Source organism: Scophthalmus maximus, chromosome 13, assembly GCF_022379125.1.
Source record: "Scophthalmus maximus strain ysfricsl-2021 chromosome 13, ASM2237912v1, whole genome shotgun sequence".
Lineage (NCBI taxonomy): Eukaryota > Metazoa > Chordata > Actinopteri > Pleuronectiformes > Scophthalmidae > Scophthalmus > Scophthalmus maximus.
Window position 1 is genome coordinate 9,370,444 of NC_061527.1, and position 17,614 is coordinate 9,388,057.

At 43.9% G+C, this 17,614-nt stretch overlaps 2 protein-coding genes across 9 annotated transcripts in view; both read right to left on the reverse strand.

Annotated features, from left to right (window-relative positions):
* Positions 1-173: 173 nt before the first annotated feature.
* On the reverse strand, positions 174-11,261 carry LOC118318612 (WD repeat-containing protein 47-like). Of its 3 annotated transcripts, none has more exons than XM_035648434.2 (16): positions 10,807-11,261; positions 9,308-9,498; positions 8,979-9,098; positions 8,487-8,571; positions 7,851-8,159; positions 7,123-7,565; positions 6,196-6,292; positions 4,951-5,123; positions 4,614-4,862; positions 4,139-4,214; positions 3,725-3,882; positions 2,944-3,113; positions 2,633-2,803; positions 2,352-2,483; positions 1,930-2,148; positions 174-1,613 (listed from the first exon to the last, which is right to left on the reverse strand). In XM_035648434.2, exons 2-16 carry the CDS (start codon positions 9,463-9,465, stop codon positions 1,471-1,473), a joined length of 2,703 nt encoding a protein of 900 aa, XP_035504327.1. In that variant the 5' UTR covers positions 9,466-9,498; positions 10,807-11,261; the 3' UTR covers positions 174-1,470. The 3 variants fall into 3 exon arrangements, with proteins under 3 accessions (XP_035504327.1, XP_035504328.1, XP_035504329.1); XM_035648435.2 differs by having other exon boundaries at positions 8,979-9,062; positions 10,807-11,260; XM_035648436.2 differs by lacking the exons at positions 8,487-8,571; positions 8,979-9,098; positions 9,308-9,498; positions 10,807-11,261 and adding an exon at positions 8,328-8,472.
* A 942-nt stretch (positions 11,262-12,203) lies between these two features.
* The window catches only part of camsap2a (calmodulin regulated spectrin-associated protein family, member 2a), a 42,165-nt gene continuing 36,754 nt past the window's right edge, over positions 12,204-17,614 (reverse strand). For 4 of the 6 annotated variants that reach the window (XM_035647152.2, XM_035647150.2, XM_035647155.2 and 1 more), the window contains 4 exons: positions 17,235-17,331; positions 15,570-15,685; positions 14,965-15,083; positions 12,204-14,625 (listed from right to left, as the gene is read on the reverse strand). In XM_035647152.2, the coding sequence (XP_035503045.1) occupies positions 14,320-14,625; positions 14,965-15,083; positions 15,570-15,685; positions 17,235-17,331 (638 nt within the window). In that variant the 3' untranslated portion in view covers positions 12,204-14,319. The remainder of the gene's footprint in view (positions 14,626-14,964; positions 15,084-15,569; positions 15,686-17,234; positions 17,332-17,614) is intronic. The other 2 variants (XM_035647156.2, XM_035647151.2) reach the window with 1 other exon arrangement.

Genomic DNA, 17,614 nt, shown 5'->3' on the forward strand with positions numbered 1-17,614 from the left:
GGAGGCAGGTGATTTGCCTAAAGCAGAAAGTAAGCATTTGTGCGACCCGTGCTTTGCAAGCGGTTACGTCTGCAACTGTGAGTATGTCACCTGTGTGTGGGCCCCGACACCACTTTGGGCAAAACACACATATATGACCCGACACATAAAAGAACAGTGTGATGGCTCCAAACTTAAAAATACCTTTTATTCATTCAAAAGCAAGAACAACATGTAGTATTAGACAGCCACTAATTTTAACATTTTTAGTTGACTCCTTTTTACTTCCATCATTACACTTTCATGTTTTGTTTTAAAACCACGTTGGTGGACATTGATTGTGAATTTGCCACCAGGCCACAGATCATGAAGAATTTAACACGATAAGCCATGACTAATATTCTCCCCTGTGCCGTCTTCTCGCACACATGCAACGGGGTTTTGTGCATGTGCTGAGTAAAAGTGACAGTAAAAACTGATCCTTGCTTGTAAGAGTAAAAAACAGAACCAAAAAAAATGTGCCTGGATTGGTCATTTCATTGTTTGCAGTCGAGCAGCATTTCAACCTGTAAAGTGCATCGTTACCACTGTCTTTGCTGTAGCCCGTTTTCTGTCATTTCTCTCATTCCTTTGTACAGTTGCCATCCTGAGACATGTCTGGTTGCAAAAAATAATGGTGCTCATTACTCTCAATAATAGCAGATGCAGGGGAAAAAACATTTTGGGAATCTATACAGGTTTGCACTAATGCCCAGTGGGTGATCACTTTCTGTCGGACAGTGCCATTGCAATAACTTCTACATGACAAGGCATATGAACGAGTAAGATAAAGCTGCAAACCAATCAATCAATCAATCAATCAATCGCTCTCAGAAATGATACAAAAGGCACATTATGATATGCATAAACAAACGTGGCTTCTTTCCACGTCATGAGTCCAGGTCACGACTTCCTCCAACTCCAACTATGGCCGACTTATGTGAAGTTTAACATTTTGAGAAAATAAATAAATAAACAAACTAACTAACTAACGTGTGCTTGCAGTGAACTAACTCGTGCCGATCAATACAGGCATCATCAGTCATCTATCTACATCTGTGCCATTAAATCTTTATGCTCTACTTACAAAGCCCAAAACACACACATACACACACACACACACACGCACAGTGAATATTTTAAGTATCTAACCTCACATGGACTCACAAAAGCATCACCGTAAACTCTTTCTATGGCATTTGCAAAATGTTCTTATTCTCTTTACTTTAATACTTTAATTACACTAAAACTGCAATACACACACACACACACACACACACACACACACACACACACACACACACACTGAACAAAACATACATATACATACATACACACAATATGTGTGTATATGTACACACACATACACACACGCGCCGCACAACAGTAAGTGATCCCATGCTGTGATGTGTGTGGACACAGTTGTTGAACCAGTGTTTCTCTGCGGGACTCTCAGGGGCCTGGAGCCCACAGGACGACATTTCGATCTGCAGAGGAGGAGATGAAGGTCCGATCGTGGGGGTGCCATCGACACTGGATCACCTTGTCCCAGTGTTCCCCTGCCAATGTCTGAGGGAGGGGCTTTGTGAGGTCGCCTGGGGTCAGAGAAGAGGGGAACGTCACCCAACACTGACAGCACTCGAGCTCTCAAGGTCAAATATTTGCACGGACGTGGTCTTCAAATCGCGGGACAGGGAAGCAACATTTCACAACATCAATTTAATGCATTTATAGTATTACTTTGGAGAGGGGAAGTTCTTGAAATATGTAATGATCGCCACCAAATACGTTTACCCATGGAAACATATAATCAGAAATATACTTCTAATCAATAATCTTTCTTCAAACCCTTGTGTACAAGTATGTATGTACGTGTGTGTGTGTGTGTGTGTGTTTTGTAGGCGTGGCCACCTTGTAGGTCACTGATGATGATCTTGTTGTCGTAGGATCCCGTCAGAAGGTGATGGGCTCCGGGCGAGAAGCGCACCGAGCGAACGTCGCTGCCGTGAGGCCGGTACGTCTGCACGGTGCGGCCGCCCCTGATGTCGTACAGCATGCAGGTGCTGTCCTCCTGACCGGTGGCCAGCAGGCGGCCGCTGGGATCCACTGCCACTGAGGCCACTGCACTTCCTGTGAGAGACAAGAGCGGTGATGAACGACACGTATATATATTATACGTTCGTTTACTGGCAGTTGCACAGTGTGTCGGACACCTGCATGATGTTTTAGTGCTTAACCCTGTAGGTTAAGTGTAATACACCACCAACCTGGAGCCGTGTGGTAGAATCAGAATGAAGAATCGGCTCCGACGAGAGTCGGTTGACGTGACTCACCTGATCCGTGCAGGGTCGTGCCAACCACCCGCACACAGCTGGGCACCCGCAGGTCCCAGAAACGCACCGTCTTGTCCTGGGAGCCAGAGGCGATCATCCAGCCTCCCCACGTGTACAGAGTCAGAATGTGACCTGTTCAAACCACACGGTGAAGTCTTGAATACATTACACATCCTTTTTGAAGCGTTTTGTGTTTGCAAACCCTGTTTAGAAAATAAGAACTTATGTGAGAGGCCGAGAGATGTACACAAACTTCCCTCAGGACTGTTTCTTTAACATACCGGTGTGTCCGCTCAGAGCATGAAGGCCTTGTCCTCTCTGACAATCGGTGGTGTAGATGTTGCAGTCCCCGGCTCCGGCGCTGATCAAAATGGATCCTCCGCTCTCAGGGCCCTCCAAGAAGGCCAGGTCCCTGATGGTACCGTCGTGCATGCTGAACTCCAGGTCCGGCCCTGAGTCAGACAAATTTCATCCAATTCAACATCGGGGGGAAAGACGATGAACTGTTAAAGTTATTCCGCTTCAACTTGTCTTTTATACTTGTTCTGTGTTTTTTCTTTTAGAAGCACGGCTAAAAAATTAAAAATGGCACCTGTGGCATTGCAGCTGTCTGCGTTGAAAGGCAGGACTTTGACAAATTTATCGTTGGAGCCGGTGGCCAGCAGTTGTCCACAGTGGCTCCAGGCGACGCAGTAGATTGAACCCTTGTGGTGTTTGTTCCTCCTGAAGCGCACAGCCGGCTGCTTAACTGCACCAGAACTACTGAATGAGCCAAGACAACACAACAGGGACAGATTAACGGCCGCGCAGACTGGAAGGTAACGTTTGCGGAACAAATTGCAACAGGGATGTTTCAAATCTTTTGACCAACACGTTTTTTCCCTGAACATTCAGCTTCTGTCTGGGTCAAGCTCTGATCAATTTCTTCAGCCACAGATCCAAGTTGTGTCCTTGAAAAACCGCATCCAGGGGAAGTGGTGTGTTTTCAAAGGTGTGGTCACACCGTTTTCTGCACTTTGTATTAAGTTAAATAGTAGATTGAAAAGCCATAAGTGACATTATTGTTTAAAGCATCCTCCCTTTACATTGAAAGCGTTTGCAGAGAACTTTTTCGCACAAAGCTGCTCCAGTCTTTATTTGTTGCAATCAAAAGAAGAGATAAAAAAGAACATGCCTGTAACATTCATGTATGTGTCATTTGTCCTTGTTAATTTACTTGGTCAGGAACCAATTTGTGCACAAAAAGCACACATCTCCTTGTATACTGTATATACTGTGTTGACATTTGAATGAATACTCTATATTTCATCTAATTAACATCATAAATGTGTTTGAAATTCGTCTCAGACGTTATAGACGTGTGTGACTCCGACCTGGTGGAGAGGGTTTCTGGGTAGGCGCAGACTCTCAGAGTTTTGGAGTTGGAGCCAACAGCGTAGAGCGCCCCCGAGGGGTGGAAGGCCACTGCGCGTACGGCCTGTGTGTCCTCGAGCTGGTTCACTTTCACAAACTGTGTTTTGGACTTCCCCGGCTGTACAAGAAAATCAGAAAAATGCATTCATAGAAATAAGCTGCATGATCTATTTTTTACCCAACCTTTGAAATCATGTCATCTCTTTAAATACACGTTAGGGTCTTATCTTAACCAGGTTTTACAGTAAAAATGATTAAAAATAAATATCTACTAGATTAAGAGTGATAATGTGGAACAGAATGCAAACTAGAACTATTGAGGTCAAACTGACTGAGGGTCTGTACTATATTGTTTTGTTGGATGTTCGATGTACCTCTTGTGTGCTACGTGTCGCCGAGCTGCCGGAATCCTCCAGCACCGTGGGACAAGACGCTCTGATCCTCTCGGCACTGGCATTCACAGCGGCGAGCGTACAAATAGAAAGAGATGCACAGATTCATTGTTAACCAACATCTTCTTTCGCAGTAATCTGACAACACATCTTAATATAAAGAGCTGCAGAGTAACACGAGAAGCAAATGGAACAAGACTAGCTGTTTTCAGACATGAACTCGTCACGGAAATGTCAGGAAAAGTGGGTCCTGACATTTTCCGGTGGTCCTGTGGTCCCTCACCATGAACATCTTCCTGCTGCATTGTCACATGGACTCATTCGGACACATTCCTGGACATTTTACAAGGTGGGCTGGCAGGAAAAGATCCGGAAAAGATCCGTTTCTCAGATATAACCCCTCGGGAAAGGTTCGGGAAAATGTTCTGGACTCTGGCTGATAACCAGAGGCTCTTACCTCAGACTGGTAGGAACTGGAGACTCGCTGAGGGAAGGCAAGCCGTGGCTTCCGCTTCTTAAAGGGGTGCTGCTGATCACGCCGCCTGGCTTGTCCCTCGGCGGCCCTGTGTCTGGAGTGTGCTGGGTGTCGGCAGCGCTAGAGGCGCTGTTGTTCCCTGTCAGTCCGTTCCACTGCTGGCCCAAATGTGTCATCACCTCCTCTTTGTGGTCAATGCCCACATTCATCTCCTCCAACTTCTGAATGGATCTAGACAAAGACTCTGTCCGTTGAGGCACTTGAGGTTGTCGTACTCACCAGACCACCGATGCTGAATCCCTTTATAAGACTTGCTCACCTGCTGAGGAAGGTCTCGGTGAGGTTGTTCTGGGCCCCGTCCTGCGGCTTCACCCCTCCCTCCAGCAGCATCTGCTGGTAGAGCTGCCTCTGCTGCTGCTTCTGTTCCAGATGTTGCTGCACACGGAGGCGCCGCCTGTTAAACTCCTGCATCTGCTCCGTGGAGTCACCATGCTGGAAAAATACACACACGCACACAATAAGCCAACAAGAAAAATAAATAAACAGAGAACACACTATATGGCTTTTTTAGAGATATATTTCCTGAAGGAATCCACAGACTCCTGACTCTGAGCAACGGCATTTGACACGAGAAACTGAAAGGATGGGGGGAGAGAGGCGGGGCCTAGAAAGAGATGTGATCGGGCCAGCCCAGTGTCAGTATAGAAAAATAACCAACGGGCCACAGACCCTGTTTTATGTTTTTTGTTTTTTTTAATTACATTTGACACGCAAACACACTCACCAGATTATAAAAGACAAATTCTCTCCCAAGAGCCACCGCTGACAGCTCTTCAACTCCCACGGCCTCGTCCTCCATCATCCATCCCATAAAAAGTTTTCAAGGACCTCATCATGTCCAAGGTGTCTACAGTATATTCTCTCTCATCACTTTTCGCACACACACACACACGCACACACACACACACACACACACACACACACACACACACACACACACACACACACACACACACACACACACACACACACACACACACACACACACACACACACACACACACACACACACACACACACACACACACACACACACACACACACACACACCGATCCAATCTCTAACTACACTTCTCCTCTAGATGGGACCCGCGATGCATAAAGATGAGCGATGATGGAGGCAGCGGAGCCACCTCGGGTGTGACCGCACATCAAATCAGATTTTCTGCCTTCAGTGTCCATGACCTCCATCCCCTCCACTGGGACAGGGTCAGCCGGGGTGGCGAGTGTCCCTTGGACAGGCGCGGTAGAGAATTGGGGAAAGAATTTATGAGGTACGGAGGCAAAGCAGTTCAGGGGTTCAGGGGGTACGTTCGTCCCAAATCTCTTAAATCTGGATCGATGACAGTGGACAGACTGAAAGTCCCACTGTGACAGATCAGCCTGAGCAACCTGAGGTGAGACAATACACTCCTCCATATATGAAATGTCTCTGTGCTTATTGTCGATATATGGCAGTAGTACCATCACTACAAAGACAACAAGGTACCGCTTATTTCATTACCTCATTTGTCTCGGTGCTGCAGGGTGGCTCGCCATCTTTTCCAGGAGTCAGAGGCGTGCGTGTGGTGTTGGGACCCTCCAGCCTTTGTGGGTGCTTCCTATGTCAAATGACAACCAATTTTTTTTTACATTTTTCAAACTAATTTGAGGTGAAGTGAAAAATTAAAAACTACAATCCAAAAATTCATGTATATAAGGCGCAAAGCATATACTGTATGTAGCAAAGGAAAAAATGTGAAGTGATGTGGGCTATGGACAACAAGCAACAAAAAAAAGGTAAAATGTCAGAGCCACAGCGCATATTCATATTTCTATGTTGAATTCATTATTATTATGTATTAGGTGGCAAAAAACTTAAGACAAACCTCTGTTAAGGTCGACAAACTCTTGAACTCCAGATACTCTCAGTGGTATCACTTTCTACCAGTTGTGTGCATTAAGTGCATCCTGCAGGTGGCGCCAGAGAGAACCTGGCAACATCCAACAGTCTTACAAACTGCTCAGTTTGATGGTCTGTAGATGTCCATACTCTATAGCTAATGCCGAAAATAGAAGTTAACAAAAAGAGCAAAGAAAGCCCCTTAAGGTGTCTCTATAAAGATATAAAGGCAAAATTTGGTTTCTGTGGACGAGAAACTGACAAGAAAAGAAAGAGAGATGACATTGCTAAGGTCAGGGCCTCAACAATGGCTAGTTGGGAGGCGACAGACGAGGCCACATGTCTCTGTTAAAGTCGGGCTGATACGATTAATAGAGCTACAGATTTTTGCTATACAACAAGATCTACCACTGGGTTCGATGCCTGGAAGTTGCAGATGCACATGCAAAAGGCAGGAAGCTTAGTAATACGGCTTCTGGAGAGAGAAAAATCGAACAACAGCAATACAGGCAAATAGCAGATTTGTAAAAGAAAACTGCATCTGTTTACCTCTCAGGTGAATCATCCTGCTGATGCACATTATTCTCCACGAGGCTCCGACTGAGAGCAGACTTCACGTTCGCCTCCGAGCCTCTCTTGTCCTGCGCTGCCAGACCGTGGGACAGGCCGTCCAGAGCAGGATTGAGAGATCTGGACATGTAGGTGTCGGCCGAATGGGGCCTCTGGTGGCGGTAGGGTGACGTGGGGCAGGGGGACAGACGGTTGATCAACGGGGTCAGCAGGTCAGCGTGGCCCGCCTTGCTGGGCTTCACCAGCCGGTCCACGTGGATGTTGAGGGTCTTCTGCTGGAAGGCGCAGGAGAAGGCACCGGGGGAGAGGTTCTGCAGCCAGGACAGCAGCGACAGATCCAGCTCATCACAGCCGTTGCCGCAGAGCAGATCCACGCCGAGAAGCACCTCGCCCTCGGTGATTTCCTCGCCAGTCGCTTTACTCTAGAAAACAGAGATAAGACGGGTGCAATGACACCAGCTTGTCCTGTAAACCTTTAAATGAGACCCTATAGGAAATTTACATTACATTAGATGTTGGCAGTTAAACCAACATGGGGGCTTGTGCCAGAAAACATAACTGTAGGTGACCATTACATGCGATTAGGTTTTAAATCAAGGATCTCTAGAGGTTTTGAGAGAAACAATTAGGTTAAGTAACCTTTTACTGCAACACTACATACCCATGTTGTCCGGTAACACTTTCCATGTTCAGAGGGGTCACATTACCTGACAGAACTCGACACAACACTCATAAACAATCCCCTTAATGAGCAGCTGGAAGAGGCGGTTCCCGCTCGCCCTGAAGCCCGCCTCGCTCAGCTTCCTGTCCGCGGGGATGAACTCGGCGACCATGGTGCACGCCTCATCGAAGCAGTGGACGCGCGCCGTGCTCGGGTTCCAGTCTTTGAACTCGGCGTGGTGGGTGAGGCGAGGCAGCGTGAGGAGAAGACACAGCTTGCTGTAGTCGTCCTTGGAGGGGCAGAAGTCCTCCAGGCTGTGGAGGCACTTGACCGCCTCCTGCATGGTGAGCTCCAGCTGTAGACGACGGAAAAGGATATCGAGAGAGGATTTGTCAGTATGTGGCTGTGGTGATACTTTCTCTGAACCTGAGGTCTGCCTTTTGGCAGAATCCCACTGGTGTTGGTTTGGTGATAAAAAAACTATCAAAAATGATCTACTCAATCAGATTCTTCTTTCACTTACTACAGAGCAGCTCCACTGGCACAGGGAGACATCAGGCTGCAATTTTCAGAATATTTCGTTTTCCCCAGCTCGTCGCCTCGTCGGACCAGTTTCAAATTCCCAACATGCACACTAGTTTTCTAGTTACATGTATATATATGTACATATGTATATACATACATTCTGAGGTTCTTCGGCAGCTGACATGGCGTTATTTACACACAGAGCTTCCAGAAACTTCTGCTTCAGGATGATGTAGCGGAACCTGGAAACAAGGACAATTCTCTGCGTTAAAAAACAACAACTTTGTAGTAACATGATTTGATTAACAGTCGGGTGACATTTACCAGGTATAAAATATTTTTAATGAACTTGTTAATTCTTTGGAATGGACAAATTAAGTCTATCTACTCAATATAGTCAAGCCAGACCCTGCGACTTGACCTAATTTAATTCCTACCAGTCTCCCACTCTACTGGCAAATCTTACCCAGTCGCCAGTGAAGGCAACATTCATCAATACTCCCCTTAACACTATATTTGAAATACAGAAAAACAAGCAAAAACAATTTTACTGGAAGTTGAGACGATCCTCAGCTGCAGGCATCTGACGTTTTTCATTTTATAACAATATGGCTTAACAATAATTGTAATGCATAATTATTTATCTCACCGTTTCTTGTCAAACGTGTCCATTCCTTCTAGGGGTTGAATGAACTGCATCACCTCCTCCCATTGGCCGTCCAGAATCAGCTGCCTGTTGAAAGCAGCCAATGGACAGTTTAGCAGGCACCTGCAAATCCATTTTACCACCACAGTGTTACTATTTTGTGTGTCAAAATGCTGCAGACAGTCCCAATATGAATTTAGTTTGTTTTTTTAAAAAGCAGCAGAAGTGCACCTTGGAAGCTTGAGAATCGTATAAAACCCATACCCTGACCAATACTCATATCTCTGGGCGCCCCCCCCCCCCCCCCCATCGGTTATAATGTCATACTGTACCTGAGGAAGAGCATGTCATCCGAGTACAGTCCATTGATGACACCGCTCTCCTTCTCCAAGGCCAGCATGCTGATGTGCAGCTTCCTGGAGTTGAGGAAATCCAGCATCAGCTTGATCACCTCCGCCTCCTTGATGTTGATCGTCTCCTCCGCCGTCATGATCACAGACCCGTGGTGGCAGCTCACAGCCGGCTGGAACATACAACAGGGAAAGGGAGAGGTAGACGAGGCAGGTCAGGTCAGTTTCCTCCTAAAACCAGTTTGTATCCACTATTTAGGAGCAATGCTATCTACATTCATTAGATCACTTGATGTTACAAAGTTGATCTGTTGAACTAACAAAGATTTTGTGTCTAATATTTTTGAAGTGTATAAATCTTGGATCTGTTTTTTAGATGCTGCACAATATAAAAGAATATTTAAAGATTAAAGTTGATAAGTTATCTGTTAATTCTTTCATGAACGTCATTCATAATTATCATTTACCATGTGGGTGGAGATGTGTGTGAAACTAGAGGCGAGCATCGAAAACAGATTTAGAGTTTCTGATCACAGTTAATGACGACAGCACTCTTATGAGTTCCAACGCTCTGAGTCCCAAACTAAGATCTTCTAACCAACTCTCGCTAGTAAGTCAAGTCTTAACTATCTCTTGCCATCAGGGCACCGAGGCTCTGGAGTTTCTTGCCTGAGGAGATTAGACTTCAACTTTACTTGATTTCATATCATTGCGTGAGACATATTTTTCCATAGGACAGTCTTTTGATGCTGTGATTTTTGACTGATGTTGTTTTTTTTATTATTTTCTTTCGCGTTTTCTTTCTTATTTCAGTTTTGTCATTTTTTCTCTGTGCCGTTTCTCCCCTCCCGTGAATTTTGTTCCTTGTTGAGCTAAGAAATAAACTTTTAGTATTTTTCATTTGACTTTTATCCGAGTCTTTTCTTTGAACTGTTTAACTATGCCTCATGGAGCTCTTTACAATCTGAATTATTAAAAATAGTGATAAAGATTCTTATTATTATTATTATTGCAGATGAGGGTTTTGCTCGGACTGGTCCAAGCACGCAGTCCTTCACAGGGTGAAGGCCCACGGACGGTCCCAGTGCAGGAGACACGCAGGGCCCCTCCCGACGCATGATGCTCTCTCCCCGCGCGGGTCAGGTGGGGGCACAGCAGCCGGTGACCCCGCCCTGTTCTTCCCTGTTCTTCCTCTGGTCCTGGGATGTGACAGCAGCAGCAGCAGCAGCAGCAGCAGGTCTGCGGCCCTGACATGACAGCCTCAGCACTTTCCTCCGCGCTCAGGCGACAACAGCTCGTTCACTTGAGCATGCGCAACACAACGTGCACACCTACACACTTACACTCACACACACACACACACACTCTCTCTCAGTGCACACACATGCTGCGCAACTGAAGCGAGCGGTGTCATTCGATGTGTGCCTCCGAGGTGCAGGGCATGGAGGCTGCGGCGCGACACCGTGAACACCTCCCCTCACCTGTCACTCTGCGCCAACAACGCGCCGCCGCATTAGAGCCACTCCGCGCCGCCTCCGGTCTCCGAATGTTCCGACGGTGACGGACGGCGGGGTCCGGATGTAGAAAAAAAATCCCTTATCGGTGTTTCGGGGGGTGGTGGGAGGAGAAAAAGAATCTCCTTTCTGCCCTGAATGTTGTCCACGGTGCGCGGTTGCCATGCGGACGCAGCGCTGCAAAAGCCACCAATCACAGGCGGCGGTGACTCCCGGTGGCCACACCTCCTCCTGCACGGCGGAGGCAAACTTTCACCCATGACTGTATGAACGGGGCATTTAAAGAGTATTATATTATGTCACGACTATAGAGTGGTGCTCAAGTCCTAAGTAAAGATGAGTAATGCAAAATAAAACGAAAAGAAAACGAGCCCTCTGTAAAACTGTGAATTCGACCGCAGATTGACCTGCCTGACAGCCAAACTTCTCAGACGTGATAGTCCCGCCCTCAACGTCGTAGCGCCCCCTGCTGGCAACAGGAAGTGACACGTTCTACACTTTAGAGACCCCCTCCAGTCATGTTTTAAAGTATTAAAAATATTCTGCTGTGCCTAATAATTTGTTTAACATCGTTTGCCCCCCTATAAAGTAAAAAAAAAACACTTTCTCCCTCATTGGGGAATTATGAGACTATGAATATTCATGATATGCAAATAACACAAACTTACTTACCGTGGTTTTCGCTCCATTGCAAATTAATGGCGGGAATGTTCAAAATGTACACATTTTCCACACTTCTCATGCATTATCAATTCTTATCTACTAAATTTTTAACATTTCACACTCTGCCGACCAACTACTGCATCATACCAACATTTTAAGCAGGTATAGGAAGTACCCAGCTATTAGCTAGTTGTCAGGTAATCCTCAATACTCATAATAACAATACGTTTTAAAGGCCTTTATCATAACTCTATTGCTCCAGCGCTTGTATCTGCCTAAGCCAGGTAATGTAAATATAACTGTCTTTCTACTATAAACTTAATTATTAAGTCTCATTTGTACAGTCCAAAATGCGAAAGAAGACATAATTTTTGTATCATATGACATGTTTTTTGATTTGTTTTTTTTTATAACTTCACTAAATTGGTAATGAAGTTCAGTGCTGGAAGATCTATTCAGATTGTTTTGTTAAGAGGCTACTGTAATATTGCAAAGGTCCTGCATTTAAGGTTCAAGTAAAAGTACAAGCTACAAGTTAAGATAAAATGTATCTTGTCTTGAATATAAGGTTTATCTCATCCAATAATCATTCTTCATGTATTTTGATGATTTTGATATTAATTTTTAGTTGTAAAGTAAATTTGTTTGTCCTGATAAGCAAATCCGTTTGGTTTTTAAGTGAACTACGCATAAATGCTGAGGCCATGCTTAAGTTTATTCAATTCAAAAATGAAGAAAAAACAAAGAAAAGAAACTACATGTTCAGCAATATGATGCATGACAGCGTCCGACAAAACAAAGTCACCGTAGTGAATAAGATGAGCCAACATGAACACACTGTACAGTATCATTACATTTTAAATATTTTTTTCGCACCCGTGGCCTTAAACAGCCAAAAACAGGTGGACGGAGGTTTTTCTCTGGACAAATCCTCCCAATAAAACAGAAAAACACTTTTTCACTGTAAGATTTTTTTCTTCTTCTTACAATTTCAAAGACATGTATTTTGGTCATAAATACCCCCCCTCCCAGTTAAAAGCAAAGAAACCATGTTGGCAGATAGTTTTGTTGGAAATCAAGGTGTTGATTTGACATTCGGTGGTAAAAGGAACATAATACTGACACCAGTAAAACCTTGTGGTGAGCCTCGTACCCGCTACTCAGAAAGAAGGATCTGCCTATACTCCGCCTTGCATTATTCTGGGAAAATTCATTCTCCCAATAAGCGAAGAAAAAAGAACAAAGAAATAGAATACATTTCTTGCCTATTCAGGAAATGTTAAATCCTACACAGATGCTGCTAATTCACACTAACATTATTTTTGTGTGAAGAAAGATTAACAGTTGTTTAAAATGACAACCATTTTGTAACGGTGTGGCCATTTTGGCGAGTGAGGCAGTAACTCACTGTGACTGGCATTTTAAATATCAGAGCAACTGATTTTTTACTAATCAGAATTCTAAACTTTGCACTATTATTTACTACATTTCGGTGCTCGGTGGTCCAGAAGTGCCTTGGCAATTACTATGCCATTGTTCATTATCGATGAGTGCAGACATTGTTACGAATAATCTTGAATTTAATGCCATCAAGGGAGAACAAGCACAATTGGATTTTAAATCCTGGTATAAATGACAAATTCTTCTTATGTGTCATTAATATCATATTCATGATACCAGTGCGTGACTGTATCTTAATACTCGGCAAAGTTCCTACATGGCGCAGTAGGAAGCATTTCAAAATAAAGCAGAAATAATACTGAGCTGTTTTATTTGTTCACAAACCTGCTGTGAACCAGCAGCAAAGTTCTCAACCTTTTTTGGACCGAAGCAATACTTCCACGTAAAAAGCCCCTGCCGCAAACCACCAGGTTAGTTGGCTCTGACACTCGAGAGTTGCAGATATAGAAAAAAGGAAATTCATCACAACTACAAACATGATAGCATATTTGTTTGACATAATTTTTCCCCACAAATTGTACATTGATCTTCTGTGGGTGTCCTGACCCACAGGTTTAGAACCAGTGATGAAGAGTAACGTCTTGCATTCTTAAAAAAAAAAAATCACTTTCTCAAAGATTGTTGTTAAAAAGCTGAAACCGCTTGGCTTTGTTGAGCTGACCACACATGTAGCATGTGGCTGATGCTAGCTGTATGCTATTAGTTTTGTTTTGGCCCTTTGTAGTTTTACGTACCTTCATTTACAAACTGTTTTACCCACATGGATGAAGAATTTTTTTCTTCTTCAAAATACACAGAAAAAAGCCTCCGTATATACGCTATTTTACAACCACCCCATTGCACTCACACGCTAAAACAAAAACAAGCATAAGGCCACACATCAACGGGATAATGCACGACTCAATGCAAAATCAATCTGTACATGAATTAAAAACATTCAGTGCTTCAGTGTACCGAGTAAAATGTCCTAGCATTCATACTGTCTCTTTTCTTTTTGACGTTTGGCACGTAGGAAACCGAGGACAACACTCACACATGCCTTTCGTAAAACTGACTCAAACATGACAATCTCTAGTGAAAAGCATTTACATCGTTCTCCAACAGTGGCATACATTCCAGTTGTTCTTAATCTTTGAGTCCAATCATGTCCCGTCCAGATTGAGGAGGAAAAAAAACAAGGACAGGAATGCAATGAGGGGAAAAACAAACCAACATAGAAAAAAAGGACAAATATGCATTCATCTAACTGGCATTGCAGGTGTTTGAATCTTTATGGATATGTACAGTGAAGTGCAAATTGAAATGGGTATGTTCCATATGAGAGGGAAGCGGTGTTGTCTGGGGTACCAAGATCCATTAGGACAGGGCAGGCACTACTTTTTTAGGGGTGGCTGGCTTCTTTGTTTGCCAGAGGTGGCTGTGGATCGTCACCGCGTCCACGCTGGCCGACATGGTCTTGGCCGGTATCTGACTGAACTGCTTCCTGTCGGAGTTGTACTTGTAGAGGCCGTCGACCATCTTGCGTGTGATGCTCTTGGGGCCGATGCCCGTCAGCTTGTTGATCTCCTCTGTCTCGGGGCAGTAGGTGTAGAGTGAGCGGAACTGGCAGCCGGCGTCGCGGAACAACACTAAGAAGTTGTTGGCCCCCGATTTCTCCATTTCCTGTTGAGGTACAGTAAGGTCATTAGTTACAGTTTGAAAGTCGCCAATACAAAAGGTTTAAGTGACATTTGACTGATTCTTTTGTAATCTCAATAGCATCATTTCAAAGTGTACATGGCATTTCCTTAGTTAATGTGAATGCTTTGTTTCTCTCCAATTTAAATATTTTATAGTCAGAAATAAGTTTCTGAATGGCTATCCTTCCAATTTTACAGTTCCCTGTAATTGGAGGAGATATTATTATTATCAAAAATATTAAAGGTACATGTTGTGCATTATCAGTAAAGCCACCAGGCTAATTTGACGTCTACAGCTTAATAAAAAGCTCCATGCTGTTACCTCCAGGATCTTATTCTTTTGCCCCTCATTGACCTTGCCTGCGAGGCAGCAGTGGGCCAGAGCGTTCTGGATGATGTGCTTATTAGACTTGGCACTGGGCTCCTTGTACAGCTTTGGTCCTGAATGAGAACAAGGAGGAGAGAACGTCAGGATGAGGCTGTTGTTATGGCAACGACTCCAGTTATGGCAAAGAAAAGAACCCCCCCCCCCCCTATTTTTTGCTCTTTCTTTTGATAAATCATGTATGAAGATTTCAGGCTGGTTGCATTTTTCTGTGATTGGTTAGTCTGACAAAGGAATATGAGCTACGAGTGCAGCATTCAGATAATAAATACATATAACGGACAATTAAGACTAGACTATGAGAAAAGAAATTATATATATATTATATAGAAGATATTATTTTTAAAAACTGCCTTTCAGTATTAGAATACAAGACAAAAACAACCCAAGACGAACTAAATTCAGGAATCTTTCTCCAGAAATTAGGTCTATCATGTTATCCCATAACATTAGCTAATGTTAGCATTCAGCATCTTTATGTTGTGAATATCTGAATGTATGAAAAACATATCCTGCCGAGGGGATGTGCTGAGTTGACCTACCGGTGTACTCTGTGTTGGATGTAACAGAGGAGGTCGTGGACCCGTTTTCCCAGTCCTTTTCTCCATTTCTGCTGCTGGAGCGACTAGGGGACAGGAAGCCATCTGCAGAGTCTGGCCTACAACACACACACACATATATATATAACCAGAGAATGAGATCACCTTTCTGCATGGGTACTGTTCTTGAACACTCTGCAAATTAAACTGTAGACAGGGCAGGAGAAAATACTGCACAATTTACAGGCCATCTTTTTCTGAAACCTCTCAATAAATCAACGCAGCCATTTTGCAAAGCTGTCGGCTGGTGTCATTCTCCCACTCTGTCTGCACCACGTTTGCAGAGATTCATGCTTCACTGTGATGGAAACTGCGTGGCCTATTTCGGTGCACAGTTTGGACTTTGCAGGTTGTGCAGCATTTCAGTAACTACTAAAGCAGCAAAGCTTGCGAGCACAGGCAGTGAGTGCAGTGGCGTGAAGCAGCCGTGGTGCAGTGAAGGTCAATAAAAGAGGTCAGTCAATTAAAGCGCAGCACTTGGCATTTATATGCTCTTTTTGTGTGACTGTGACTGCATTATGTGTCTCTTTGGTGCATTAGCATCCAAGTGTTTGAGATGATTTTCACATTTAGTACCTAGTGTATCTCGAATACCCAACTGGTAAATTATAAGACAAAATTTAATATAACCGAAGCTTAACAATTCAATTAGATGTTTTATGTGGTGTGAAAAAAAGCAGGAGTGTAAAGTGGTGCACAGCAGAGCAGTGAGTGGGAAAATTTTGTTGGTTTTTTTTGAGGTAGTGATGCCGTAAAAGCGTAGCATTACAGCAGTGATTTGAAGTTAGTCATGAGGATTTTTCCAAAAGGGGAGAGAAAAAAACATTTTGCCTTTCCCAAAAGCGCTCTTTCAATCCCAAATAAAACCCAGTGTGGGGAGGGGACGGGGTTTTGGCTGAAGAATTGTGCTCAAGACAGTGTGAAGCACCTCAAGGTTTAACCGAGAGGCAGAAACTAACCTTCTCCTTCTCAGTTTAGGAGAGCTCAGAAAGCAGAACAGACTGCCAGAGGCTAAACTAGCACTTCTGACAAACAGCAGGGAAAAAAATAGTTAAGGACAAAAGAAAAGAAAGATATATAGGAGAAATGTTAGATCTGATGACTGGAGTTAGTCTGGAGAGCTTGGCTTTAAAAACAGAAAACATCACCATGAAAAATAAACAGTATGGGTTAAAGTTGGTCAGATATGCTCAGGTTTTACATGAAGTTTTTTGGCATCGTAAAAACATTGTATGTCCAATCTAATTAAAGGCAAAAAAACAGATCAGCTTTCAAGACCAGAAATCTGCTGAATTATCTGTGTGGCCAGAGGATTCAACCCAAACAGAATATTGGCACAATTTGTGTATTTACTCTATATGTTATGCAGTGTAAAATTCTTATAAACAAGTAATCCATTACTAATTAATTTTAAAATTAGAAGGGGAGAAAATGTGTCTGTGTTTCTTTTTTTTTTTTTACTCCCGTCTTTTGTTATCAAGTAAACAATAAACTGGCACGGCTCCATGAAGGATTTCATTGTTATTATATCCTACTGCTATAGCCCTAGTGAATCAGAGTTTATTACACCAGCACTTCAGAGACTTGGCACATTAAAAACCAACTCACCTTGGTGTTCTCTTCTCCGAGTGAACGCTGTCGCCGTCTCCCAGGCTGAGGGACGCCAGGGACAAGCTGGAGACTGAAAAGACACGTTGGCGTGAACCTGGATGTGAGACAACGAAATGTGGCACAGCGCGACACGATTACACCAGGGACACCACGAATGAGCACGTCACCAGACTGTCCACTGTGTTTTGTGCCAAACCTGTGTGCAGCCTCAGGGATGAGACGACAATGAAATGTCACATCCATTAAAAAATATATACACAGCAACACAACCTACAGTACATACATTCATACATGTAGGTATAAATCAATAATGTTAGTAGAAAAAGAGCTGGTTGAGTTTGACTATATTCAGTTGGCACAAAGCAGAGTGGAAGCAG